Source organism: Hippoglossus stenolepis, chromosome 5 (assembly GCF_022539355.2).
Source record: "Hippoglossus stenolepis isolate QCI-W04-F060 chromosome 5, HSTE1.2, whole genome shotgun sequence".
In the NCBI taxonomy this organism is placed as follows: Eukaryota; Metazoa; Chordata; class Actinopteri; order Pleuronectiformes; family Pleuronectidae; genus Hippoglossus; species Hippoglossus stenolepis.
Genome location: NC_061487.1, coordinates 26,065,308 through 26,093,272, shown reverse-complemented (window position 1 = coordinate 26,093,272; position 27,965 = coordinate 26,065,308). Strand labels below are relative to the sequence as shown.

Sequence of the window (27,965 nt, the reverse complement as noted above, 5' to 3'; positions counted from 1 at the left end):
ACACTCAACTTAGAGAATAGTGGTGAACATTAACATATATTATATTATATATTATTTATTCCCGGCTAAACATGTACATTTCTACATTGGTAACAGAGTTATCGTGTTTGGCACTGACACCTCACACCAAGAAGATTCTCCGTTTGAATCTCGTCTGCTTGTGTGTTTTTCTCTGGACACTACGGCTGGATTTGAAAATACAAGGTCCTACATTTCCCACAATGCAACTTGAGAGCAGCTTTCAAACTCCATGTGCAGTTTGTAAAAAGTACGCAGCTTTGAGAAAGTACAACACACACAGTACAGACCAGAGAACATCAGAAATATACAGACATTTATTTACAAATACGTTTGCATTTGCATAGAGGTTTACAATTCCAACAGGTTTTAGGATATTATAGTAAACAGATTTAGGAAACATTATTTTGTGCAGCATAATTTAGCACAAGGGAAAAACTTGTCACGATCAAAGATTACAAGTTGTCGTTTTAATCTTTGTCATCTTTATCATATAAATATACATAAATAAGAATAAAGATCTGTGCCAAGCAGCCATCATGATCAATATGTGTTATTAGACTCATCATCATCATCATCATCATTCTTCCTTCCTTCTGAAACGTCCTTGTGGTAGAAAGTTTCACATTTCATTAAAAGTTACACTTCATTAACCGACGTGTGTGTTGTTGTAGAAAACACGACACACTTTGTTGATAAAAATCAGTCGCAGCTCGACACTGGAAACCCGAGAGAAAACTGATAACACAACCCGCATACGAGTGACCTGACGACTTCACTATCGCTGCACTGTTTAGAAAACTGAAATCACTCAACTGTAATATTGAATTTTCGTCAAAAATGGTTATAATTTTCTATAAAAATTGATTATTGCATGTTATCTGTGTTACATTTAACATATGTGCATACTTAATATTCAATTAAGTCTCTTTTTCTTCCAAACTAGAAAAGTTGATAAATTATTTTCTGCCCTCGTAAGAATATCTTCACTGTTCTCTATTATTCTGTGGAAACAGTTTTGAATTAACTTTGTTCTGCTTCAGTTATCGGTGTTGCTGTCGGGCGTTGAGAGAAGACGTGTGCGAGGATCCGCCAGCCGCTGTCAGACCGTCCCGCCGCCGCAGTCAGAAGGGTCCTCGTCATCCTGCAGAGATCTGCAGGGTCAAACACCCCAGAGGCTCCGGATGGAAGGAGCGAGACCGAAGAGCTTTAACGTCGCCTGTCCGACGACCAAGAGACTAAAACCTTGGTCGCCTCGCTCCCCCGTGACCTTTGACCCTGAGATCCCCAGCAGGAAGTCTGACAAAGCTGGCCTCATGCCTTCAGCTCCGCCCCTCCGTCACCGTGACAACACTCTACATCCACACACATTGGGTATCCACGCACGGACGCATTCACCGTCCTCTCTAAAAAATAAAAAAAATCGTGCGACCCCTTCGACAACATAGAGCTGGTGCGATCAGAGAATCTCCTCTTCTGTACAAAGCATCTTATAAAATATCTTGTTTTACATCTTTGTTGTATCATTAATGACAAAAAAAAAAGAAAATGACAGAGGAAATATTACATTAGACTTGCAAAAATACATCTCCACAGTGGCTTCAAACATGTAGAACTGTGCTTTCACACGACCTTAACAACGCGTCACACACGAATGCACCTCACTGTCGCCTCCATTCTGCAGCTCAGGGGCTGATAATTAATAAGTTAAATCTTTACCGTCGACTGTCAGCATGTTCGAATATCTGAAACCAAATGTTTTCTGAGAGTAAAAAAACAACCTGTGAGAGCAAACGCAGAGGGGGGGGAAGTTGTGTCGACTGTTACAGACGTGTAACGGCGAGTAGCGGCGTGTAACGGCGTGTAATGGCGAGTAGCGGCGAGCAGCAGCGAGCAGCAGCGTGCAGCAGCGTGTAGCAGCGTCCCGCACACACACTCACAGACACCGAGGACAAGACGAGGAATATTAAAGCTGCAGATAAAGCAAAAGAGAGATAAAGAAATATGATGTTTTTCCTGAGTTAGTCGATTTGGGGCTTTTCTCTCAATCACAGTCTTCATGTACACTTTCTGTCACTTTTTCCTCCCCTCTCTTCTGTCCGTCGTCCACATTCACGCTCTCCATCTATCACTTCCTTCTCCCTCTCTCTCTCTCTCCGTCTCTGAGGGAAACCAGGAGAGTGCACGAGTGTGTGTGTGTGTGTGTGTGTGTGTGTGTGTGTGTGTGTGTGTGTGTGTGTGTGTGTGTGTGTGTGTGTGTGTGTGTGGTGTGTTCCATTTGTGCTATGATGTTGGCAAATGTCTAGAAATCAGAAAAAGCAGCTGGTGTTTAAGATAAAAAATAAGTTTCTAAATATGATTTTGACAAAGATCCACAGCTAAACCTGGAAAATGAAACCTGAAACCACAACAATGAAAAAGACAAAGATTTGCATTACGTGCCTGTTTATGTGTGTGTATTGTGTGTATTGTGTGTCCCTCACTTTCTCTATGGCTGAATATGACAAAGTGGTGACTGGCGATCCGGTGGCGTCGTGGCAGGTCGGTGCAGTGAGAGCGCAGCAGTGACAGGTTTGGATTTAGTTATTAAAAAACAGAGAGGCCTTACAACTGAAGAGGTCATTGTCGTGCAGACTGGACGAGACACACACACACACACACAGAAGCAGAAGTAAATTGCGTTGATGGCTGAATTTTGAAAGAGGGCCGATATGTGTGATCGTGTGCAGGGACGGATTAGTTGTGGGAGTCTTCCGACGTGGATCTTCCTCCCCGGTGGGGGAAGCTGCGGCTGCAGAGGCTGAACTAGCGTCAGGGTGGATTGTAGCATGTGAGCTGGTTACTAAAGAAGGTGGGGGACAAGTCCTGTGGCCCTTCACAAGAGCCGGGTCTGCGTTAGAACTTCTCATCGGGGATGACTGTGTTGAAGGGGTGGTCCCAGAACGTGGAGGTGATTCCAAAACCTGGAGGAAAAATAAAGGGTTCATTAGATACGTTCTCTCTTCTATCTACTAATTCCAGAAATCTGTGTGTGTCTGTGTTCGATTTCCAGTGCTCACCTGCCCTCTGGTGTTCAAAGTGGTGCTTGACGTGGTACGCCTTCAGGCCGTACATGTACGAGCCTCTCTTCGGCGAGCCGTAGTGAAGGTAGTAGTGGATCATGTCGTACACCACGTAGCCGCAGAGTCCTCCGACGAACACAGACGTCCCGAGGATCTCTGGGAGCGTGTGCTGCAGGAGGACGTAGAAACTTCCCACCATCAAGGAGGCCAGGCCGGGGGGGAAGACCAGCCGAGAGCCGTCAAACGGAGACTGTGGGGAGAGGAACGTTGTGTCGAGCACAGAGAGGAAGGAATCAAGAAGCTTTCCTCGTCCAGCATTCACACAAATCAGACAAATAAAAGAGAAAACGGAAATAACCAATATAAACATATGAGAAGACACTTCCTTATTGTTAAAACATGTAAGGTCCTGTTGGATTTATCTTTTTATCAACAAATATGACCATTTCTATTTGACATTTCAAACACTTTGATTTTACAGAATAAAAAAATGCAAATTTGTATGCAGGTTCTATATATTTGGGTTTTCTTTTCATTTATAGTTATTTATGATAAACTTTATGCTTAAACTGTAAAATATCAAACCTTTGTCATTAGGGCTCAATAACAACATCTTAGGAATCATTGACATTTTCTTAAACATATTACTCGGCTAATTTATCAGTATTTTTATTCTATATATTGTTCTGTAATGCTGATAGTTGCTGAGGTAAAAGTTTTTATGTTTTTAAATGTATAGAATGTGACATGTGACGTGTGACATAGTGAAAGAGCTAGAAAACTTTCACTGTGTGCGAAAAAGGAAATCCGCTGTTTATTACCTGCAATATGAGATGAATTATTAACAGGTGTTTTGTGCCACAAAGCAGAACATAATAAAACACACGTGTGTTTTATTAGCAGGTTTTATGATCGGCAGCGTGTTTGTACCTTGTGGTGCTGTCCGTGCAGGAGGAAGTGTAACGTGATGAGGTAGTAGTTATGGGCCGGCGGTTTCATGTGAAAGACAAAGCGATGGATGCAGTACTCGATGAATGACCACATGAACCAGCCCATCAAAAAGAGCAGCGGGAAAATGGACTTATGGATCGAGAGAGAGACGTCTACACACATACACACACACACACACACAGACACACACACATAGATACACAACAACTGGAGGTGAACATGATGCAAACAAAGTACATTGTGTTGTACGTCGGTGAGAGTATGTGAACGAGTAAATCTCTGGGGATTGTATATTGTGTATTGTAATATAAACATGCATGTTGTGGGGCATCGGTGTGTGTGTGTTACCTGAAGTGAGGACTATCCGTGTGGTGCCCTGTGCCAGGGTTGTGTAGCAGTACCAACTGAGATAAAACACAATAGGGAGCCACACCACTGGTACCCAATACCTGTGGACAGAAAACAGACCGACTCTTTACACAACACAACACAACACAACAAACAGTCTCAGTCTCCATCCTCTGATTTAAAATCTTTACTGCCTCCTTTAACAGAAGGAATCTGAGATGTAAGAGGAGCAGACGCCTCGGATGTGATGAGACAGAAGAGACAGGCAGCCCTGGTTTGTTTATCTCATGCATGCACACAGGTGATGTAACAAACTAATCCACTGATCTACAGGAGGAGGCAACAGCTCAGGTTGTGCTGCAAAGCGCCAACAGAGACGAGGAGGAGGAAGAGTTGCTCGTATTCGTGGATGAAAACAATGCTTGAGGTAAAAATCAGCGTTGAAAATTATTCACAAGGAAAGAAATGCACATTTAAACCGACCTTGAGTATATAATCTTTCCTTATCTTGTCATATTCTCATCGGTATATTTAAATATTCCCCGTCTTACCAGGACGTCTTGGTGCCGGCCTCCAGTAAGGGGTTTCCAAAGAGTCTGATTGGTCGGTCGACTGGCTGGTGAACCCAGGCGTCATATTTCTCTCCGAGGTGGCCCACCTGCCAGGCCAGGGGCTTCCTCCAGTCCACCAAGTCCTGTGGAGAAACACAGCAGGAGAGATCTGTAAGAAGTGTTTATATCCAGGTGATAATCTGAGGGAGGACGCACAGAGGAAGAGAGCAGGAGTCTCCAGGAGGCGGCAGCAGAGAGTTAAGAAACAGTTGACCTGCTCAGGGACTGGTCAGACCAGGAAGTGACTGCATGTTGTGTGTGTTTGTGTCTGTGTGTGTGTCTACGTGTGACTCTGCAGGTTTACTTGAGAAGCTGCCAGCGCTGAATCTGTTGTTCCGAGTCCAAAGACCAGAAACCTTTACGAGCTTTTTTACGGGCTCCTCACACTCGATGCTCCACGTGAGAAGAGAAACTTTGGCGCGATGGTCAACTCTGAACATGCAGCCCAGTCGTGTGTGTGATCTGTGGTCGTCAGACACGACACTCGTCACTTTGGTCAACATCTCATCTCCATTTCTTCAGAAGCACCTAACTGATGCTGATTATTACCTCAGATTTCCATAAAGCTTAGAAGGGATGGAACATGGGGCCCAGAAATAAGAGCATTAACTGAACAGGACTTTATTTCTTCAACATTGTAAGACGGGACATTATCAGACGTTTTCACAAGTTTCTCAGAGAATAAATTATGGACCTTGACGAATGAAATCATTCATATTTAGACGACTCGTATCTATGAGTGTTTGGTGCAGCTTGACTGAATTTATTGGACTGTTGGCAGATGTGAGCTGCACTGAGTGACGTTAGAGTTCGGTAAGAGATGATTGTTGCCCAGGTGACGGCGTCTCCCCGCTTATGATGCCCCGCTGAGGATACTGGTATCAGGCACGGACTGACACAGAACAGGTCCCCGCCCGGCTGATAGTGTGTTTATCACACACACACACACACTGATTTAGCCACAAAGACCAGTAGAGACGCTGGTTTCTCTAAATCCTGCAGCACAATAAGTAGATTTTATGTGTTTAGATGAATTCACTCACCTCAGGGTCACATCACCTCAGGGTTTATAAGTGATTAACCAAAGAGCACGCCGCCGTGTGAGTCATGACACTGATTTCCATCTTTATTACAACGTCATTAAAACTCTTCAGTCGGCTTTGGTGCTGACAGGGACAAGAAAAACTGGAGCAACACTCCAGTAGAAGCTCATAACTCCACCAAGGCCGAACCATCATACACAGGATTCTTACAAGAAGAAGAAGTGAAGTGGTCTGATAACCTGAATGAGTCATTTGTCAAAGAACATTGTTAAAGACGGTGGATCCTCTCCTTCATCTGCATCCACAACCAAATGATAATCGGTTCTTCCCAGGTCCCTTCACCAAGTTTGTTAAAAATCAGTTCTGAGGTGATTTATCAGATTTCAAACATCTTCCTCTGTACGTGTGCAACCTGTGGAGTAAAATATGATGTGAAGTGAATCCATCTGTCTGATTTGACTTTGCATGTATTGTTAACAAAATGCGTTTTCATGTAAAGTGGAATACTTACACCCCGAGGTGTCGTGTGGTGGTGGAGCAGTAAAGACAAACTGTGAATGATGCGTCTGAATAAAGGTTTGATGTCTGCACAATCACAGTCATAAGAATAAAAGAGTGTTGCAACAACAGCTAAACGCACAAGTACAATCCACCGGCAGCTGTCGTGTGAAAACAGAGAAGTGAAACTCCCTCTCACATGGTTTGTTACACTTTCACCTGCACTGAACTTAAGACACAAGTTCTTTCAAGTAATTCAAGTTTGACGGCGTAAACATTACCGTCACTTCACAGACGAATATCACACAGGTCGTAGCTCTAAACTCTAACATGTCAAACTAATATCAAAAATAGAGAAATTCCACCTGAGCAAAAATAAACTAAAGAAAACGCAAAAGAAGAGAAACAATGTGGAAGCTGCTGTTAAATAAATCACAATCACACCGACGTCGGCTGATCAGACTTTTAAAAGTCAGTGAATCGTCAGCCTGATGGTTTTTACCCCCAATTCTGATCATAACAACAAAGACACGCTGCTGGTTTCTGGGTCTGAAATTACCAGGTGACAAAAGACACAAGAAACTGGGCCATGTGCATTCCTGCGATGACACACACCCACACCCACACACACACACACACACACACACACACACACACACATACGCAGGTGAGTATCTAAAAACAGCCTCAGCACAGTCTGTCCACACTAAATGGACCGTGACAGTGACACATTAAACTTTATAAAATAAAGGTTTAACAGAACAATGAGGTTTCGTCACATGAAGCAACACGTTAAACACCCCCACGTTTGACAATAATAACAAAATATCAAGATACTTTTCTATCCTCCAACCTTTACAAATCAAATTATACCAGTTTACAGCTTATTATTATCATTATTACTTTAGTTTCAAGACTAAATCCTGTGTAATTTGCTCATGGGTTTGGTCACTGAGATCCAACCACAGTGCAGAACCGTGTGGTCGGATCAATACACTGACGTCTGGCTGGCAGAGCAAACTAGAAGGACTGGTTGACTCTGTTCTTCACACGGAGCTGTGGCCCGGTACGAAGACACAAGTGCAGCTTGAGGGAGAAACGTGAATTTGCTCGATCACGTGAGTCTGGTTGAAATTAATTTTGGGGGATTTCGAGACACAGGAAACTCACAGTCTTTGTGACTGTTGATGTTGTGCATTGGTTCAGTGTTGAGGTCAAAGGATCAGATGTGCACGTGAAGGTGAAAGTCATTATCATAACATGTATTTGTGCAGGTTTCTTTGTGCAGCAGTGTGAGAACTTCGGAGCGAACTAAAAAAAAACAAGGACATTTTAGGAGGTGAACGACCTGACGACCGTTCACTCTTCATCTACCCACATTACACACAAACACACAAACACACACTCTGTCTTTCTGGAGTTGTGAGGGAACCCATTGATATCACACAGTCCACAGATGTGAGAGCCAGACAAAATGTCGTCACCATTTCGCGCAGCACACGTGTGTTTTTTTGAGCTGGAAACTAAATAATATCACATTTATACCCACATTTTTAATAGAATCTACATTTAGGGGTTGAAGAAAATAGTGTTTTGCCTCATTAAGACCGGTCTTTGGTACAAGTACACACAGTTTGGTCCACGCAAAGAGATACTGGCATGTAGAAGTACACACTATCCTTGTCATCACATACCAGTTAACACCAAACACACGGACCAACGCACCTTATCCAGGTCTACAGGGCTGCAGCGGTTGTATGCGCCGCTCTGATCCTCCTCCTCCTCCTCTTCTTCATCTTCGTCTTCTTTCTTGTCCGTCGTCTTTTCTGCCTTCGTTCCTTCTGTCTGCTCGGCGGCGTTTCTCCTCTCTCTCAGGGTCTGAAGAAAACAAGATGAAAACGGACACGGTGAACAAACAGAAAAGTCACTTTGAAAATCTGATCCGTGAGGAAATGGACGGGAGGATTACATTACATTATATTATATTATATTACATATTAGTGTGTTTTTAGGTCCAATATGATATGAACTACGTCAAAGTTAAAAAATAATTGTCTGGTCATATAAGAAAGGTTGTGCTAACAAGACACAATATATTAGGGACAGTAAACTTTGTTTGTCAAGGCTATGATATATTCTGGTTGAGAGGAAATTCCCTTTTCCTCAAACTATCATTTACAAAAGATAAACACGTGTGTGTGTGTGTGTGTGTGTGTGTGTGTGTGTGTGTGTGTCTCAGTCCATTATTTACAGGATTTGAACACGACCGCGTTCAACAACCGACCGATCACTGACATGTTTGGTTTCATTTAAGTGATTCTGACTTTAACATGTAAATTAATACTATTGAAGCTGTGTTGTGTGTGTTAATAAAAGTGAAGAATTTCACTGTTACTGAGGTGAATTTTGCTATTTCTTCAAGTTCTATTCAAGTTTGAATATGAAGTTTTCATCTCACGTTCGAATGCATTTCTGAAAATCCAATAAAAAGTCATGCACTAGGTCTGTGACTTTTTATTTGCGTGCACACACTGAGGAGAAGTATTACACTGTTTGTAAAGTGCAGCAATTTACATAAACCATGAAGTGAAGTCAAGTTTATTTAACACATTCAAAACAGAGTTGAGCAAAGTGTTGAACAATAAAAACATGAAAAGAAGGAAAAGAATAGAAGCAAATAATAAAATAGGAATAAAAAGATAATAAAACCAACTTAAACCAAGCAAACGCACCGTCACGTTTATTTCTCGACCAATAAACAGCCAGGATCACAGACCTGGGGCAAAGGAGCAGAGAAGCTCAGCGGTGCTTCTGGCAGCTGGGACATTGAACTTGCCTCGAGAGCACATATCTCCAACGAGGCTCATCGTGCTTATTTATCCTGATCCGCTCCAAATTCTAGTTTGATGAGTTCTCCCTCGAGTCCCACCTTCTCCACAATATGATTACAATTGGTTCAGTAGTTTTTGAAAAATAAAAACAGATAAAACAGATATCCAGCTGCTGTAACAGGCTCCAGACATTCAGAGCCTCCTCTCCGTTCCATAAACAGCAAATCATGGAGGAGTTTCTCTAACGTATCAAGACGTTATCTGGATCCCCATAAAGTCAGTGTTATAAAAGACGTGATGCAGCTGCTCATCGTTTCAGTCTGCAACCGGCTGTAAGATCCCGTCTGTCAAGTCAAATATTTATCAGCTGGCTTCAGACACAGCCACACATGGAATTAATGTAACACACGCACACACACACACACACACACACACACACACACACACACACACACACACACACACCACCCCCTTATGGTTTGTTACTAACATCACCGTGGCAATTCTACACCTCCAGAGGCAACGCTACACCCCCATTATCATTGTGCTAAAACAAAACATAGGAGCCACTCATCTGTAAAGAATGTGATGCAACTCTGACGTCTGGTAATGATCTTTTATTACCACTAGACCACAAGAACTTTGTCCAGTATATGTAAGAATAAAAATTATACAAAAACCACTACAGACAATAATACTAATTATAATGCCAACAATTATCATGAGCTGTTTATATGTTATAGCCTTGAGTTAGACCAATCAGCGAGCTCACCCTCAGATGGCCCCGCCCATCCGCCCTGAATCTGCTCGGACCAATCACCAACATTTATCTGCAATGAGTCGGGTTTGATTGATCAATTTTAAGGCCTTGCATCCAAAAACCTTTCAGAATGATCGACCTGGTAAGTTCCCTCTCGGCCGTTGTGATCCTCACACGTCACATTGTGAGTTCTACCTGTGAGTTCTACCCCAAAACCACTGATCAACATCACAAACGCACCTAAAACCAAGGCGCTCATTGGCTGTCTCGCCAAATTAGCGTGATCACCAGGGTGGCTCCGCCCCATCGCTGCCGATCGGAGCCAATTAAAACCTGTGTCGACTGCGGAGGCATCTGAGTCTGATCATATCTGACTTCTACTTTCATGAAGCGCTTCAGTAAAAACAATAATCACACACGTGTTACTGAAGTTAAAACCAGTATCAGTTTAGTGTTGCTGTGGATGATACTGGACGTCTTGTCACACGCACACGCACACACACACACACACACACACACACACACACACACACACACACACACACACACACACACACACCCTCTGAATCAACAGCAGCTCGGCCTACATGAGCCTGTGAGTAACGTGTGATGGTGATGTTTTGAGTTTCTGTGCTCTATCAATGAAACCTGCAGGTGCGTTCAGGGAGGAGCGGCTTGCGTCCGGAGGGAGAACCTCCCCCCCGGGTGGAGAGAGGAGGAGCCTGTGGAAGACAAGGTGATCCTGAATCCTGTTTGGAAACAGCTCTGACAGCGTCACTGTGTTTCTGGAGGATTACAGAGTTTGTTTAGGCCAAAAGGAAAAACTTCTGTGAAAATACTGTAAACTCACTGTCGACGTTCTGCACCACAGCAACGTGGTCACGTCTAAAGGCTGCACTTATTGTTTTTGAAGTAGAACTCGACCAATTTATCATTTGGACGCTAAAAATCGTCTGATATTTTACACCTAACATAAAGAAAATTATGCTTATTTTCAAATATACTGTATATTGGTATCTTAATTAATACCAAGTAATTCTTAAGTAATTCTTAATATATATATTTGGATGTTTTCCTTTCATTTTGTTATTTATGATAAAGTTTATAGTTAAGCTGTAAAATATACATTATTTTAAACGTATACATTTGCCGACATCATTGTATTGTTAAATCTTTAATCCCTTATATCGTTATCAGTATTGTAATTAGTATTTAAAATCCGTCTGTAGTTGTTTTTCAGTGTTTTACATAGAACAGCTGGCTTTTGTGTACACGTGTTGTACTTTGACTTTGTTAAAACTAACGCAATTCTGTGAACTATTGCATTTTATGGCAAGAAATTTATGAAATCGAGTGCTGCTGTGAATAGAGAGTAAAATTATTTCTAAATTAATTTCAAAACAGCTATGAAACATAAACACATAAATTAGTGTCATGTAGAGTTTTACTGTTAAAATCTTATAGAAATAAAGGATGTGACATAATCCACAGTAGAAATCAACATCTTCTCAGATTCACCATGGCAACCGCCCTGGTTACACAGCTTCACAGCCAATGAGCCGATATCTGCCCAACATTTCAATCTACTGACACACGCTTCACATTCAATGACTGACAAACACAGCTGATGCTAATCCCAACGATTCTGCCTCTTCAAATATGTGCAAACTTCAACAAACAACTTTCCAGTCAGGTTCCCCCCACACACACACACATGCACCTTTCTTTAGCATAAAAAACTCACAAAGACAATGTGTTGTGCAGCGGGGACAGAGCTTTGCTCTCCAGGGAGCTGACAATGGAAACAAAGAGGTAAATAGGATCTGCAATCATCCCGGCTCACGAAGACCCGTCACGACAGCACGACGGAAAAACACCACTATTAGTTTGCATCAGTCACGATCCAGATCAGGTTGAAGGTTATTCACTGAAGAAGAAGAAGAACAAAGCTGATCCCCGAGTGGTTCATGTTCCTTCTGGTTTGTCAACATGACGTGACAATCATCTGTGGCCGCGCAGGAACATAAGTCATTTCATGTTATATTTCAGAGGTGAGTCCAACGCTCAGGTTATCAGTAATTAATATTACCCACAACCCAATTAGAGCTTTCTCACACATGCTTTCAACACTAATTGGAAAAGCAATCAGTGAAATTACAGCAGTGATGTGAACGTGAAGATGAAGATGAAGATGAAGGCGTGAGCCGGTTCAGAGAGAAAGATCTGAGAAATGATTATTCAGATTAAATACGACTGAAGAAACAAGAAGGACGTCAACCTGTTGAAGATACTTTATGTGAATCTGACGTTTTGTATGTGGCCCTCAAATCTAAAGAATCGTTAGAGGGACACGACACGACCGGCGCTCTGAAGCAGCGGCGGCTGAGATTCACCAACGCAGGTGACTTCGTCCATTACGACAACAGCGACACCTGATTCTCCAATCGAACTTCCAAACCTGAAGAGATAAGACAACTTCCCTGGAAGACACAGGGGGGACGGGCTGATTAAATGGAGCCAGAAGTACAGAGCTGCAGGAGCGATAACGAGGGTTAATGAGTGTAGACATGGAGGAACTGGAGAGGAATATTACAGGAGTGAGAAAGACGAGTGACACAGTGACGGCAGAGTAAAGAGAGAAGGAGCCACAAGAGGTTTTCCTTCACATTACGAGTTCGGCAGAGGAAGAGGAAGAGGAAGGTGTGTGAGTGCATGAAGCTGATGAGGAGGATTTCAGTGGTTGGATCTGTCACTCGACCAGACTGAGAGTATCGCTTGTGATCTAGTGTGTTTATTTATGAACTACATATTTCAGTGATACACGTTAACAATATTTTACAACCAGTTACAGTGGAAAGGTCATAATGCAAAAGGCATAAACCTGCTGATAAGACTCTCTGGAGTGTTTTGTGCAGAGAACATCACTGTGTTGTCGGATGGTGCTAGAAACATTTATTCATATTCACGTGACTTGAGTCTCGGCCAGGAAAACTTTTATTTTATAGAATAAATCCTGCAGAAAAGATGTGCATTTGTTAAATTTAATGTAAATATAACCTTCAATGTTCAATTTGTTTGCTTGTATTTGTGCTAGTTGTCTATAACAGTGAAGTAATAAGGGAACAGAATGTGTCGGCAGGTTCGGAGAAGAGCGAAACCGAAAAACTAAACAAATCAGCTGAGTTTACAAGAAAACATGTTAATAAAGTCTAAAAATGGAAAAGTGAAAGCAGAACTTCGAAATGTGGGTCATTCCCCGATGATCTGCTGATTCTGTGTAGGAGGGTCATTCAGAACATTACAGACACAGCCAGCACTGACATTCTGTCAGTTGACAATCTTGTGACAGCAAAGTGGGAACTGCACACACACTGAAAAATGAAACCGAAGCATCACGCTGATGAAAACAAGTTAAAGTCGTACATTAAAAGTCTTATTTAGATAAAAAAAAAGAACAAGTTGTGCAGTAGAAAGAAAGAATAATTAGTTGTTGTCCTAATTAGAAATGAGGGGATTTATAAATCGATGATCTAACCAGCGTCTTACGAGGTTTTCTATTATCCATTAAACTGCAGCTGCCTTCAGTTGTTATCACCATGTGACCAAGAACATGAGGAAGAGCTTCGACCTTTGACCGCCAGAATAAAAGACCCATCGTATCAAACACAAATCTGGGACTGAGCCGAACAGGACGACTGAGAAACCAACGAGGAACAAAGTCACGAGTAAACTATGAGAGTTTGTGTTTGTTGACGCAGATAGAAAATGAACAACACATATTTAAGTTGAAAACTTATAAAATCTAATAAATGTATTGTGAGTTTAACACAAAACACGTTATTCAGAGCCGGAGCAATTTAATGTTTGGCCGTTAAAAAAAAGAGGAATCGTCTGTTATGAGCCTTTCACGAATATATCGGTACCTGTGAAATACATCTTTGGTGGGAATTGTGTTTTCTTTGTATTTATAGTTATATATCGTAAAGTTTATGGATGTACTGTGAAATATCAAGCGTCAACTACATGTCTTTATTATAAGGCTTCGGTAACGACATCTTAGAAATCATAGAGTCAGCTCTAAATCATAAAGTAATTACCTTATGTTGGTGTCAAATCCATCATGATTTCTATTAGATCTGGTTAAAGGAAACACTGTGGTTGTTCCTGAGTTTTAAAAGAAGTATTAAAAGTTAAAGTTGAAAGAAGAAGGAAGTATAAGATGTATTGGTGGATATTTCTCTTCATATGGCTCCTGACATCTAAACACCGATGTCGTAACTCAGGTGAGGCGTTGCCAGGGCAACAGATCAACAGTATCCAAGGGACGTGAGGACTTTTAGGTGTCACCCCCCCACACAACACACACACACACACCTCCACAGCCCTTTTCCTCTCTGACTCACGCTTCTCTCCATCCTAGTCTCCTCCAGCTCCGACTCTTTTTTTCGACGTTATGTGCAGAGAACATCACTGTGTTGACGTCATGTTCTGGTTGGTAGGTAAACACTGGAGGCGGGAGGCGGGAGCTCAGGAGTTACCTGTTGGCCTTCATGTGTGTTTCTGTCGATCCAGGAATGTGTACACTCCTCGGGCCGGAGCCGAGACAATGGGCGCTGCTGTTGACATTACTCTCACTTCACGTTCGGCTCATTGTCACGTTGAGAATGACTCCAATGTCCTGCGTTGCACTGAAGAGGGTAAAGACCCATTCATTATTCTAGGGCTGGGTCGTATCGGCAAATATGTTAATAAGATAACAATTTTCTTATCAGCCAATATCAATAATTATCACAATACAATTATTATATCACGTTATTAGCTTAAAGGCAGATCTTTTGCTCTATTCGAGTGAAGGTTGTGGCTTTAAACTCTTCTTTATAGACAGAGGACGACAAACAGTTTGGAAACAGCAAAACATTTTACAACTCCGAGGTGGAACTGCGGTGATGTTTCACACCTGAGAGTCTGAAACAAGTGTTTTATATCTGATCTGGTTAGTTTTGGTTTCACATTGTAATTTAGGAAGAGGTTTGAATGAGCGTACGACCTTTTCGTGATCACCTTCGTCGACTGCGTCTACTTATATTTGATATTGGGCGAATATGTGGAGACAGACAACCATTCACACTCACTACAACGTTTATAAATCACGTACTAAAATGAAAACACATCAGATTGAGGAGACGATTCAGAGATGCTAAAAGACGGCAGGGTAACGGAATTACTTCACCACACAAGAGGCCACTGTCCTCGCAGGACAGTAAAAATACAAGAATGAGAGACAAAAAACAAAGGAGATGGTGAGAGGAGGGCGGCGGCGTGCCCTGGTACCATCACAACACACAAACCACAGAGGAGGAGGAGGAGGAGGAGGAGGAGGGCAGAGGAGTTAAATAAATGTTGTGAAGGAGAAGAAAACAACATTTTTGGTTGTGATCCCTTTCAGAGATTTGAACGGCAAACACTCAGATAATTATTCTCTGAGAAATGTCAAAGAACGCCCTCAGATTAAATCGTGCTTTCTGCCTTTTAAGTGGTATTTTAATTCTTCCGTAACACAGATATCGTAGACGACCGTTTCGCCGTGTGTCGAGTTTCACAGCATCACTTTAAAATCCCATCTGGGTAAATGGGTGAACAGGGAAACATCTCGACAGTGGGGCTTACCCTGTAACACACACTGTACACACACTGCACACACACACACACACACACACACACACACACACACACACACACACACACACACACACACACACACACACACACACACACACACACACACACACACACACACACACACACACACACACACACACACAGATTCCAGTTTCTCTGCATATTTGCAGATGTTTACCAGACTATCAGGTTGAGTTGAGCGGTTACAGTACAATTGATGATAGCATATTTCAACATGTGTCAGCAATTTTAATTATTATAAAGCTCCTTGTGCCCAATTTACAAAAGAAAAAAACCCCAGCTTATTTAATCAAACTATTTACCGTTTGGAGGAATCCTGTTTCAGGAGCGAGGAGTCGCTTCACCTGCTAAGTTCCTCACTGAGGTATTGTTGTTACCTCTGATTTAATATCTCTATCCCTGCACATTAAAGCTCCTGCATGAGGAAGTGAATCTTTCTTTCTGTAAAAACTCCTCTTCTTTTGTCAAGTGAGGACAAAACCACCTCACAGGAGGATTGTGAATCCATTATTCTTTCTGAACAATGACCTGCGTCTATACACAACCTTTTATAAGTATTAGAACTGGTCACACATTTGTATTTTCTCATTTTTCATTTTACTCCCAAAACCATATGGGATATAAATTTAGGAGCAGTTGAATTATTAATTCCACTTGCACAACGAAGTCTTCAGGAGGTGTGTGTGTGTGTGTGTGTGTGTGTGTGTGTGTGTGTGTGTGTGTGTGTGTGTTTCCATCATTGCTCTTTATGGCTGGGGATAGTGCTTTGGACAAAGGGTGGAGGAACGGTGTGTGGGGCAAAGGTTGAGTTGGGCCGCCACTGTGCAAGCAGGCTTGGTCACGGCTGGTTTGTGCAGTTGAGATTGACATTGACGACCGCAGCACATAGGTTGAACCGCTGCGGTCGTTCAACTCTTCCCTGAAATCAAACAATCGTAATCGTTTTGAAAAGAAAAACACACCTCACAGGGAGACACTAATTGTGGCCCAGTCTCAAACTCTACGCCCTCCCGAAGGCAACATTTCCACTTCTACTGCCACTAAATTGTTGCCAGAACCTGCATTATATGCTATATATGCACCAAGTGTTGCATATGCGTTCACTGTGACGGGGTCAGGTGCTGCAAACAACCTGTGGTAATCAGTTTCACCGGTTTCAGGTTTCTTATTCGCTGCTCTTCTCTCACGTCGGGTCGGTCTGACAGAAATACACTTCATTATAAATAAGAAAATACACTTTGTTTTCATATATAATGCAAACAGCTTTTATTGCATTGTTTATATCCTTAAAGTAAAAGCTTTCATATTGATGCAAAAGCTCATAAAGGATGAATTTCATCAGCCAACCAGTTGACGTGATTTTAAATTGAGACTTTAATATGTGGCGTTACTGAACTTTCATATAATTATATTTTTCCTACCGATGTATATCCGCAAAAAGAAACGTCCCAATACTGAAAGACTCATATCGGCTGAATTCTATTGTCAAACCAATAAATTGATTGAGCTCTAGTTTAAAAAATGTTTTAACATAAACCACAAGTGTCAGTGGTTTAATTAAAAATGAACAATTATTTAAATTAAGTAAGTATTATATAATCATACTCCTGCTAAATTATACTCGTGTATTGCAACCTGGCACAAACCTGGTTTTGTAAGGACTGTGCGCGAGTGTGCGTGTGCGTGTGTGTGCGTGTGCGTGTGTGTGCGTGTGTGTGTGTTTGTTTGTTTGTGTGTGATTGTGAGGGTGTGTCAGCATGAATACATGTGGAAACAGCTGGGTTAAAGTTCAGTAACACTGTGGAGAGCTCAGTAACGCCCGTGAGGCCGTGAGCTCTGGATACTGTCGCTCACGTGTTGCCCCGGCGACCAGCGACTGACTCACGTCTGTTGATCTCAATGCAATTATTTGACTAATTAATCAAATAAAACCACATCTGAAGATATTAAGAGGGCTTCATCAACCAGAGGAGAACCAATCAGTCTTATCAGCTCTTATTTAACACTGATGGCAGCCCCACACACACACACACACACACACACACACACACACACACACACACACACACACACACACACACACACACACACACACACACACACACACACACACACACACACACACACACACACACACACACACACCAGGTTGTGATTTATTACACAATCGTACGTCTGTCGTGCAGATTTGATAACGATGACTCTGGTGTCAGCAGGAACGTCACATGACGGTTTGTAAAGGTTGAACCCTCTCGTGCTTCACACTGAGACGAGGGGAAGATAGAAACACACACATCCCTCCTCTCCTCTATTCTTTAAATATCAGCCACGGACACAATCATATCGTAACAAATATCGATAATGATCACGATAAATGTCAGATTATTGTTTTTATTATCTAAAGGGGATCAATTAGGTGTTATGGCTCCTCACTGTGCTTACAGAAGGTATAAATAAGAATTATAACGATACTGGATCCTTGTTATATTGCTATTGATTGATGATAATTATATTCATTCATTATTGATTCTTATATTTCCCAGCCCTACTGTGAACTATATCAGAGCATGGATTATTTAGTCTGTGTTTAAAATGAGCAACAAACTGTCCGTCTCTCCCAAATAAAAGCAAACATGATTTCAGCTCGGTGTTCGTCTGCTTTTCCCTGGCCTGACAGGTTGGTAATGGCTGATCTAGCTGGCAAAGTTCATGTGCAAACATTTCTGTCGTCCCTCTCTGGTGCAGAGTAAATGACAGACTGTAAACAACAGTCCAAAGAAGACAGACAAGACGACACAACAAATCCACGTGGTGTCACAGGGGTGCTGCTCTTTGACTGCCAATGCTTATCAATCTAATGCTGCGCCGATCTGAAATCAGGAGAAGCGAGTCCAAGCAGACAGAACTGCTCCACAACAGACGTAACCACAGGATACGTCCACATTAATATGTTTTAAAATGCATCACTTCTGCGACTGTATGTTCACACCTGGCGTCCACATTGCTCCGGAGTTTTCAAGATCCTTAAAACGGACACATCTGGAAACACTGACGGCCCCTTTTTCTGTTTGAAAACGCTGGGGTCGTGTTTTAATCTGGACGAGCACAAACAGAGGCTTCTGGGAAACAATGATCGTTGTCTGTCCAATATAAAACATCCCCGGTCTTACTGTGCTTCATCATTTCAGACCATCTGCTCCGGCACGTGAACGACCAGCGAATGGTCATGTGATATGGGTTTCCAGGCACGTTCTAATCCCTGTGGACGTAGCTGAAGGAATCAGGCTGGAAAAGATGGTTGAGGGAGATGAATGTGTGTGTGTGTGTGTGTGTGTGTGTGTGTGTGTGTGTACAACAAGATATCCTTCATCTCCCTCAACCTAAAAGAACCAGTCAAACCTGAATGACCAGGACTCAGGATTAAACCCTGTATCTCTCTCTCTCGCTGGGATATCAGTGCGTGTGTGTGTGTGTGTGTGTGTGTGTGTGTGTGTGTGTGTGTGTGTGTGTGTGTGTGTGTGTGTGTGTGTACGCAGGAATCAGAGGCTTCTTGTAACTACCCAGTTTGTGCCGAAGGTGTCTTGTTACCATACAGACAGTAACTAGCGAGCTCAGCACCATATAAACAACCACCCTCGTAAAGCTGCTGTATTCTGACGTCAGGCCGCAGGGATTTTTTTTTTTTAATCTAATAAATCATCTACAACACACACGAGTCTGTGGAAAGGTCAGCAGTAGTTGTTTTCAAAACACGTCGTCATTGAAACACATCATCATATTCATCATATTCAGCCATAATTAACAGAGAAATCAAAATGTCTCTGACTCTCTACGTCTCCACAGTATGAACAGTGAAGGTGATGAACATTGAAGACACACCTCTACCAGTGTTTACATTGTAGGACTAACTTTACTCCACTAATTGTATTATAATCCAGCTGTATGAACGGACACTGCGCAGTCTGATCAAACAGTGTAACGTGTAAGGGAGGCTTGTGTTGTGCGTGATGCCTGTGTGTGTGTGTGTGTGTGTGTGTGTGTGTGTGTGTGTGTGTGTGTGTGTGTGTGTGTGTGTGTGTGTGTGTGTGTACGTGGAGTCGTGCACGTGTGTGGGCAGTGCACTGTTTCAGGAGACAAGACAAGTGGCATCGCTGCTGATTCAAATTTTAAATTGTGTTAAATTAAAATCCGCTGACACGCTGCCAATATAAAAGAGATTAATACATGTTAAGTGTTCATGTTCTTTCATATACTACATTTAAAAAGATAAAGCTTTATTTAGTGTATTTCCACAGATATATTTCAACCTGTGGTGTGTACGAGCCCAAAGGTCGCTCTCACATGTAACAGATTCCGAGTGACAGGTGAACAGACTAAAGGTTGAAAGACATGTTCCTGCACGAGAGAGATAACTGTGTTACATGTCATTTGTGGGAATGAGCGCAACTGAAACTGTGAGGACGGTAAAAACGTTACGGACCATAGTGAGTAAGTGAGTAAGTGGCATACAGGTGTAAAATGCAGCAACAGAGCAAACCCTCAACTTTCACGTGTCATTATGAGAAGTGTAAACTGTGGTGGGACAAATTAGAATATGGTGGGATGCCGCAGTCTGGAGAATTAATGGGAAACGCTGGCTTTACATAAAGACGTCAGCCAGAGTGTGACCAGCGGGTCGGTCCAACTGTATGTAAAACCTCCACATGGAGACACTGTCCCTGTCCTGCGAGCACCACGACACCACGACACCACGACACCACGACTGAACTCCTTCAGGCTCCCATCACCTACGTGCCCTCCTCCCTCCTCTGGGTGTGTCTGAGAACCTCGTCTGTTACTCATCACACCTTCCAAACGTTTGTTTTTCTGCATTAACACACCTCAAAGTGTGTGTGTGTGTGTGTCTGTGTGTTACTGTGTGTGTTTGTTGCCCCCTGGGCTTTGAGCCAAACTGTCTACACTGTATACACTCGGCCCCACCGAGACCCACCTGCCCTGAGGATCCCCTCTCCGTCATTATGTAAATGTCCAGAGGCATAATGGAATAAAGACGGGCTGAAACCATTCTGAAGCAAAGAGCCAAAAACCAGACATCCACATCTCGAATCACTTTACACGATGATGGAACTGCAATAACCAATCATCTGCACCATAACGTGCAAATATCTGCATTGATGAGAAAATGACACACAAAGACAAAAAACGAAAAACTAATTTTAAAGTCGGATGAGCGATATGACTTCAAATCACGACCACGATCTTTTCAAACTTTTACCTCGAGTACAAATTGGCCAACACTATTTTAAAGGCATGACGGAAGTAGCATTAAATGAGTGTTAACATCATTAAGAACGTCCTAAACATATTGAACATGCTAAAGTTCAGATGATTGAATTTTAGACTTTTTTAGACCTTGAGTATTACCCATGTAAATCACACTCTTATTATTTGATTTAAAGTTAGTGAGGCCAAGCTGTATATTTTGTTTATATCATCTTCCAACTCAATGTGTCACGATCAAGCGATCATCACACCTTCTGTCAAATTTAAGTTAGTTCATTCAGCTCAAAATGGAACTTGACTTACACCATCTTTCATGATTAGTTTTAGTTTAACACTATTTTATTTTCTATTTAGTTTGGTAAATGAGAACTTACAATCAAAATGTAATGAAAGTAAATGTAGCAGTTAAAGCCTAACCCTATGTCATAATATTTGGGGAAAGTAAGTTAACACCTCAGGACTCCAAACAAACGAAGACAGAAAAGAGCAGCGTCATCGCCCTGGAGACCTTTGGCCAAATCAATTGCACCTTTCCAGCTTATGTTCACCTCCATCCGCCCCGACTGTCCATCCTCTCGCTTCTCTTCACCTCACCCTCTCTTTTCCAGGTGTTACCGTGGCGATGGGGGCACCCTGGGACCTGCACCTGAGCACTAATTGCCGTGTCGGCAGTCTCCATGGTAGCAAAGATAAACAATATGCTGGGTAATGCATCACCACGGTGACGGACTCCGAACGGCTCTTCAGGCAGTTACACTGAGCAGCAGAATTATGGCGAAACAGAGGAGCTGAGAGATAACGAGCAAAAAAAAAAGACCAGGGACTGTGTTAAAAAAATAACGTAATCATCAATTTGCTTTACTGGGATTTGCTATTATTAAATGAAAGTCTATGTTAAGCTGTCAGTGACGGAGTCTTTAATAAATAACCACTTCGCCAAAAACAGCAAATAAAGACAAAAGTTAAAAGAACCCTGAAGCTGTTTATGCAGAGTTCATTGATATTGAACGTATCTTGGTCCAAATCGCACCGAGTTCCACACCGCGCCTCCTCGGGCTCTTAACAACACACATGACGAGTGTGAACATTTGATAAGATCAAATGTTCTCGAAGGTTTACATTACGATTTCTGGAGTTATCAGATAAATGTTAATAACGTCCCCGCAACCCTCTCCTCCTCTTCCCTGAGCCCTCTGATGAAGGACAATCACGTCATTGAGCAGAGAGACATCCATGCATGAGTCTGCATTCCAGCCCTCCGACCCACCCCCTCCCTTCACATCAACACCCACCATCATGACCTCCACGCTCCACCCCAAACTACTCTATCACATTCTGTTTTAAACCAGGACACACTAGAGACTGGAGAGCACACCTCCAGTCTCCTTATGAAACCATATATAAATTCCCTAAATCCAGATTCTTTATTTGGATCTCTACCAAATTGCACACACTCCTAAATATCGTCCCCTAAACATGCCCGTTTGTTTTTATTCATCAAGATCCATGAATTATTCTCCAAGAAACTCTGAATGGTTCTTTCCTGGCCCACATTGCATCCTTTCACCAAGTTTCCTGGAAATCCGCTGCACAGTTTTTGCGTAATCCTGCTGACAGACACAAAAACATAATCTCCTCGACGTCTTAACTGCTCCAATTTATTCAATTCCATTAAACGGTCTGCTCCAGATATTCCCAAATCTGCTGAGCCCCTCCACACTATCTCTGTTGTCCGTTCATTCATTCCACTCACAAGCTCACGAATGTGTAATTCCCTTCACTTAACAATAAGTGTACTATCTTCTCAAGTTCACGACTGTGCAGCTACATTGTCCTCGAGCATATGTTTAACTGCGTCGGCTGTTTGCTCTGTCGAAATCGTTTTACATTCCAGGTTCCTACGAGAGACAAACAGATCCCGTGAAACTGAGAAAATGGGACGCTCGTGTTCAGCGGGGTATTCCCACATCCCGTGCACAGGTGGATGGAGCGCGTCGTGAGATAGAAACTCAGCGCAAACAAAAGGTTCGTCCACGATTGACACAGTGATTGAGAGGATAAGCAGTTTTCTGCTTTACTAAGTCAACAATGAAAAATGTATGTCCAACCCCTATCTTTGCTTTACACTGGTGACCCATGGATCGCTGCTGAGGGGGGGGGGGGTTACATGTGAGTTTCTACTGTAGGATCAATGTTGCCTCAACATCATAAATATCTCTGGTACTGTCAGGGAGATAAACCTGGAGTTTCACTCATTTCTTTTATCTGGATTTGGAAAACGCCTGGAGTTGCTTCTCTTAATCCAAAAGAAAGAAGACAATACTGGAAGTTAAACTTCTACGTTCAGCAGAGCAAGAACAATGTGGATGGAATAGTCACATATAACCAAAACATACAAAAGAGGAATGATTAACTTAAATCATTAGTTAAAGTTGCTTTCTATTTGACCTTCATGGTTCCACCCCCTCTGTTTGATTATAAACCTGCTCTCTCACACACAGACACACAACACGACTGTCTCTCCCGCTTCCTCCTGCTGCGGGTTCAGATCCTGCCTTATGTGATCACTGCTGCTTCCAAATGAAAATCAATAATGACCACAACTTTACATTTGGGCTGTCGGCTTCCCTGTTTTGTATATTTCAGAGTTGTGCAGGATTTATCACAATATGTCGAGTTGAATTATACATTTCTATTCCCTTTTGGACTTCAACCTGCTGATAACTGGCTCGTCCCCTGAGATACAGAACAGTGCGGACTGTGTCTCCTGCGGCGTGTGACGGATTTAATCCTGTGGGTGACGGGTCTTCCCTTAACGAATGAGACAAGGTGCTACAAGGCACCTACTGCCTTGAAAATAACAAATTAGCTTTTAATCATCTGAAAGTTAAATCACTTTACAGATGAAAAGTTCTGCTTTGTTACAGGATCTGATTAAAGTCACATTACGGCTTTAAAACATAGGATATGAGCGTGTTGTGGCCCTTTGGTTTGTTCGAGCAACAAACAGCAACAGGAGCTCAGGTTATAACACAATACGACACTATGACATATAACCATCAGTCAAATCTTCAGTATCAGAGTAACTGAAAGTAAAATAAATCTCCTTAAAAGACTAAATCCTTAAATGACACTGTGTAAACTGTTTGCTTTAAAAAGACTCAGATTAGTTCCAGCTTCTTAAATGTAAATATTTGCGCGTTTTCTATGTTAAGCTAAGTACTAAATCAATAAGTCCATGGTTTTGAGCTGATCACCAGAGAAACTGATGATGTCAACTATGACTTCAGGAAATTATAAGTAAATTAATATTATTGTAATTATGAGCAATTTTCACTTTTTTCTGACACTGTATCGTCCTCAATCATCTATATATCATAATCTACAACAGAAATGATATTAGTCACATCATAAAAGACACAGCGACAGGGAACTAAATGGAAACGCTGCTCGTTCACGTTGAATCTGGTGATGTCATGCGTCGCCAAACTGCATTAGGGTTGCGTTGCTTCGCTTTGCTTGTGTTGCGTGTGGTGGTAGAAATTTTGAAAAGGTGAATTTTTCAAATGGCAGTTCAGGCATCAACCGTCAAGCTGAGCCTGGAGAGAGGAGGGGGAGGAGGCAGCTGTGAACCTGGAGAGTGTTCATCCGGTTCTGGAGATTGGACAACCAGGCCAGCACCGAGCGTCGGGCACGCCCACCGCCAAGCGCTAAGGCAACAGTCACAAACTGTGCGGAGGTCAGAGACACGTGTGGGCAGCAAAACGACTAAAACACATCTGGATTGATAAATTAGTGACGCTACAACAAAGTTTACAACAATATTGATCAATGAGTTTCCCTCAATGACTCAGAGATGAGATCGTTGCCTCAAGCTTAAAACTGTGACGTCTCCAAGTCCCACTGCTGCTGCTCCATGATGGACGATGATCAAATGAGTGAGTTATTATATAATGTTTATATATTAATAATGAGTCATATAAATAAATAAAAGAACCTCCACAGGCAGAGTTAAATGATTTCTCCCGCGTAGTCGAACTTTCCTTTGGATCCAATCCAAGCAGAAACCCGATTCCCTTTGAAGTCTCGGTGTTGCTGAAAGTTAACCCTCTGGTATTCGGTTGCTTAGTGAAAACGCCACTTGATTCCATCTGTGGTTAAAGAACAAAACGAGGGTTTGGTTTGACGTTCGCAGTTTGACCGAGGCGTCTCCGTGACGGCAGAAAGACAGGAGGGAAATCAAATTTAGTGTTGTTCATTGCAGCCGAACCTGCAGGTTGAGTTACGTTTCATTTACAACTGGAATGTCCCGGTGACTGAAAAAACAAAATCAATGGATGGGGAAGTTGATATCACGAACTGTTTCCTGACGGGAACTCCAGAATATCTACATATTCATATACATAAAAACAGGACATTTTCTGGAAGATTCAGGTGGGGGTGCAGCTGGGGAGAGCAAGAGGAGGCAGGACATTTATGTTTGTGTGTCGGCCCTTATCGGTAAAAGCTCTCGAATCTCGTGATTTATCCAATTTGACAACTTTCGTCTACGTGTTTTGGCACCGTGCAATTTGCATGGACTCACTCGGATTGCATCATATTACATTGTACTTGGGGGGGCCTGCAGGAAAACGTCCAGAGCAACTGACTCAGACTTTTGTGTTCTCACATTCAGCCCCTCCAGAGAATGTCTAGATGTCACACATCACAGTTTGACCGACGGTTTCCTCCGAACACCCTGAGCTGACAGTGACGTCGCTGCTGAGTCACATCAGAACAAGCTGCGGCTGGAATAGAAAAGAAAAAATGTGTCTTTAGTTTCGTTTTACAGTCGTTAACCTGACGAGAGCAGCTAAAAGAGACGGACCACAAACATCTCAAACTGTGAAGAGCTTGTGTGACAACGTGTGTGAGAATGTGCTGCATTGTCACACTACGTTTACACCACTAACAGCATCACACACACACACACACACACACATACATCCTCCATCCAGCCCATGCAAACACGAGTGTCTCTAGCAGCTGACAAACATTTTAAAAACTCCAGAGAAGATAAAGAAGAAGAGATAACTCGAGAGCTTTCCTCCGCCGAGGCTCAACATTTAAATTCTATAGATTCTGATTCTTATTCTGATACGCACCAAGTTGTGCACGATCATCGACACCGACCTCCTGAAGAAGTTTTCATCGCAATCCACGATTTATTCCCTAAAAAAAAAACCCCGGCAATGTTGACAAAAGTGATAGAAAAATTCTTGGATCTGCACCAAAATTGTATGAACTCTTTCTTGGCCCGCGACCCACCTGTCCACCGAGTTCCGTGATAATCCGCTCAGGTGTTTACGTGTAATCTTGTTCACAAACACACAAACAGATTCCCTGGAGGTATAAAAAAAAATACCTTTTGCTACTGCGACTGTGTCGTGTGTGGAGGAGGCAGGAGAAAACCCAACCATGTAAATGTCAACGTTGTCGGAAGAGATTTATGCAAACTCTTTGGGTTTGTCTCTCCTTGCAGACACACACACACACACACACACACACACACACACACACACACACACACACACACACACACACACACACACACACACAACAGACGACGCACTCAAGGGGTTAAATTGGGTGTGGATTCATCCGACAACAAGAAGAGGAGACTTTTGCTCAAATTTCCACTTTGTAGACTTTTCCACGTTGACTCCGGGACAAGATAAACCAGTTTTCTGTCTCTTGTCTCAAACACACAGACACAGACACACACAGACACACACACACACACACACAGACACACTTTTTGAATCATTCACAACACCGAGCCCCCTCCTCACACACCCACCCTATCACCTGTGCTCCTCCACCTCCACTCTGTGCATGTCTTTTTCCACTCACTCCTCTCTCCCTCCCCTATAATCAATACTGACCTGGAGGAGGAGGAAAAGCAGGGAGAGTCCCTGTCCTGCAGAAAACGCCCAGTAAAGTCAAGTGAGAGACACAATTATTCACTCTGCCAAATGTCCCAGTCGGTTTTCCACCTGTGTTAAAAACCACTAAGTGTGTGTATCTGGTTCCACAACGTGCAGCCAACACTTCACAACCTGTTTACCCCAAAACACTCCACTACAGGAAACCTCCCGCCCAGCGAGGGGAGATATGTGACTCCTCAGGGGACACATTTCACTCCACCTCCCTGAGACAGATGTTGAGGACAGACACGTGTCATTTGAAACCAGGGACAAGGAGAAAGTGTGAGGATTGGTACCAGGGAAGCGGAGAAAGTGGGTTTGATTCAGAGATAAAAGTTTGAAATGAGATAATCTGTGTTGTTTTGGAAATAAAGGAGCTTTGAGGTGTCTCCTCTCCCGGGGTCAGGGGGGTCAGGGGGGGTTAGCTAGCCGCGGGTCCGCCACCCACCTGCGCCTCGTCGCCGCCGCAGCTCCGGTCCAGCTCCCCGATGTAGTACTGCTCCATCCACCGCCGGGCGTTCTCCGAGTGCCGGTGCGGGGGTCCGTCCATCTCCCGGCTCACGTCGTGGCCCGAGCGGCGGAGGAGCAGCGCCTCGCCGCCCGGGTGCATCCGCAGGAAGGCGGTCACGTCGTACACCCGGGTCCCCAGCAGCACCCAGCAGGAGTCCTTGGTGCGGTGCCGGGACACCTCCCTCTCCGTGAAGCAGCGCGGGGACGGAGACATCCTGACAGCCGAGAACAAGTGTTGTGAGGGAGGGGAGCAGAGAGAGCAGAGACACCTCCAGGGAGGACCGACGACTTCACGACCGGTCAGAGAGTCACACTCCGCCGTTTGCACCCGGAGGCTGCGGAGCCTCCTGCGGAGCTCCGTGGCGACAGAGGCGGGGTCTGTGA

The 27,965-nt window shown here is 43.0% G+C and overlaps 1 protein-coding gene across 1 annotated transcript; it reads right to left on the bottom strand.

The window, feature by feature from the left end:
- Positions 1 to 316: 316 nt before the first annotated feature.
- On the bottom strand, positions 317 to 27,928 carry fa2h (fatty acid 2-hydroxylase). The gene is made up of 7 exons (XM_035157811.2): positions 27,520 to 27,928; positions 8,257 to 8,409; positions 4,931 to 5,073; positions 4,380 to 4,480; positions 4,011 to 4,183; positions 3,078 to 3,330; positions 317 to 2,981 (listed from the first exon to the last, which is right to left on the bottom strand). The coding sequence occupies exons 1-7, from the start codon at positions 27,793 to 27,795 to the stop codon at positions 2,914 to 2,916; spliced, it is 1,167 nt and encodes a 388-aa protein (XP_035013702.1). The 5' UTR covers positions 27,796 to 27,928; the 3' UTR covers positions 317 to 2,913.
- Positions 27,929 to 27,965: the final 37 nt, after the last annotated feature.

Coding starts and splice junctions, on each gene's coding strand:
- fa2h (XM_035157811.2), bottom strand. CDS start 27,795: ATGTCTCCGTCCCCGCGCTGCTTCACGGAGAGGGAGGTGTCCCGGCAC. Junction 5,074..8,256: donor GCCCTGTAGACCTGGATAAG/GTGCGTTGGTCC, acceptor GTTTCTCCACAG/GACTTGGTGGACTGGAGGAA. Junction 4,184..4,379: donor ACGGATAGTCCTCACTTCAG/GTAACACACACA, acceptor GTATGTGTGTAG/ACGTCTCTCTCTCGATCCAT.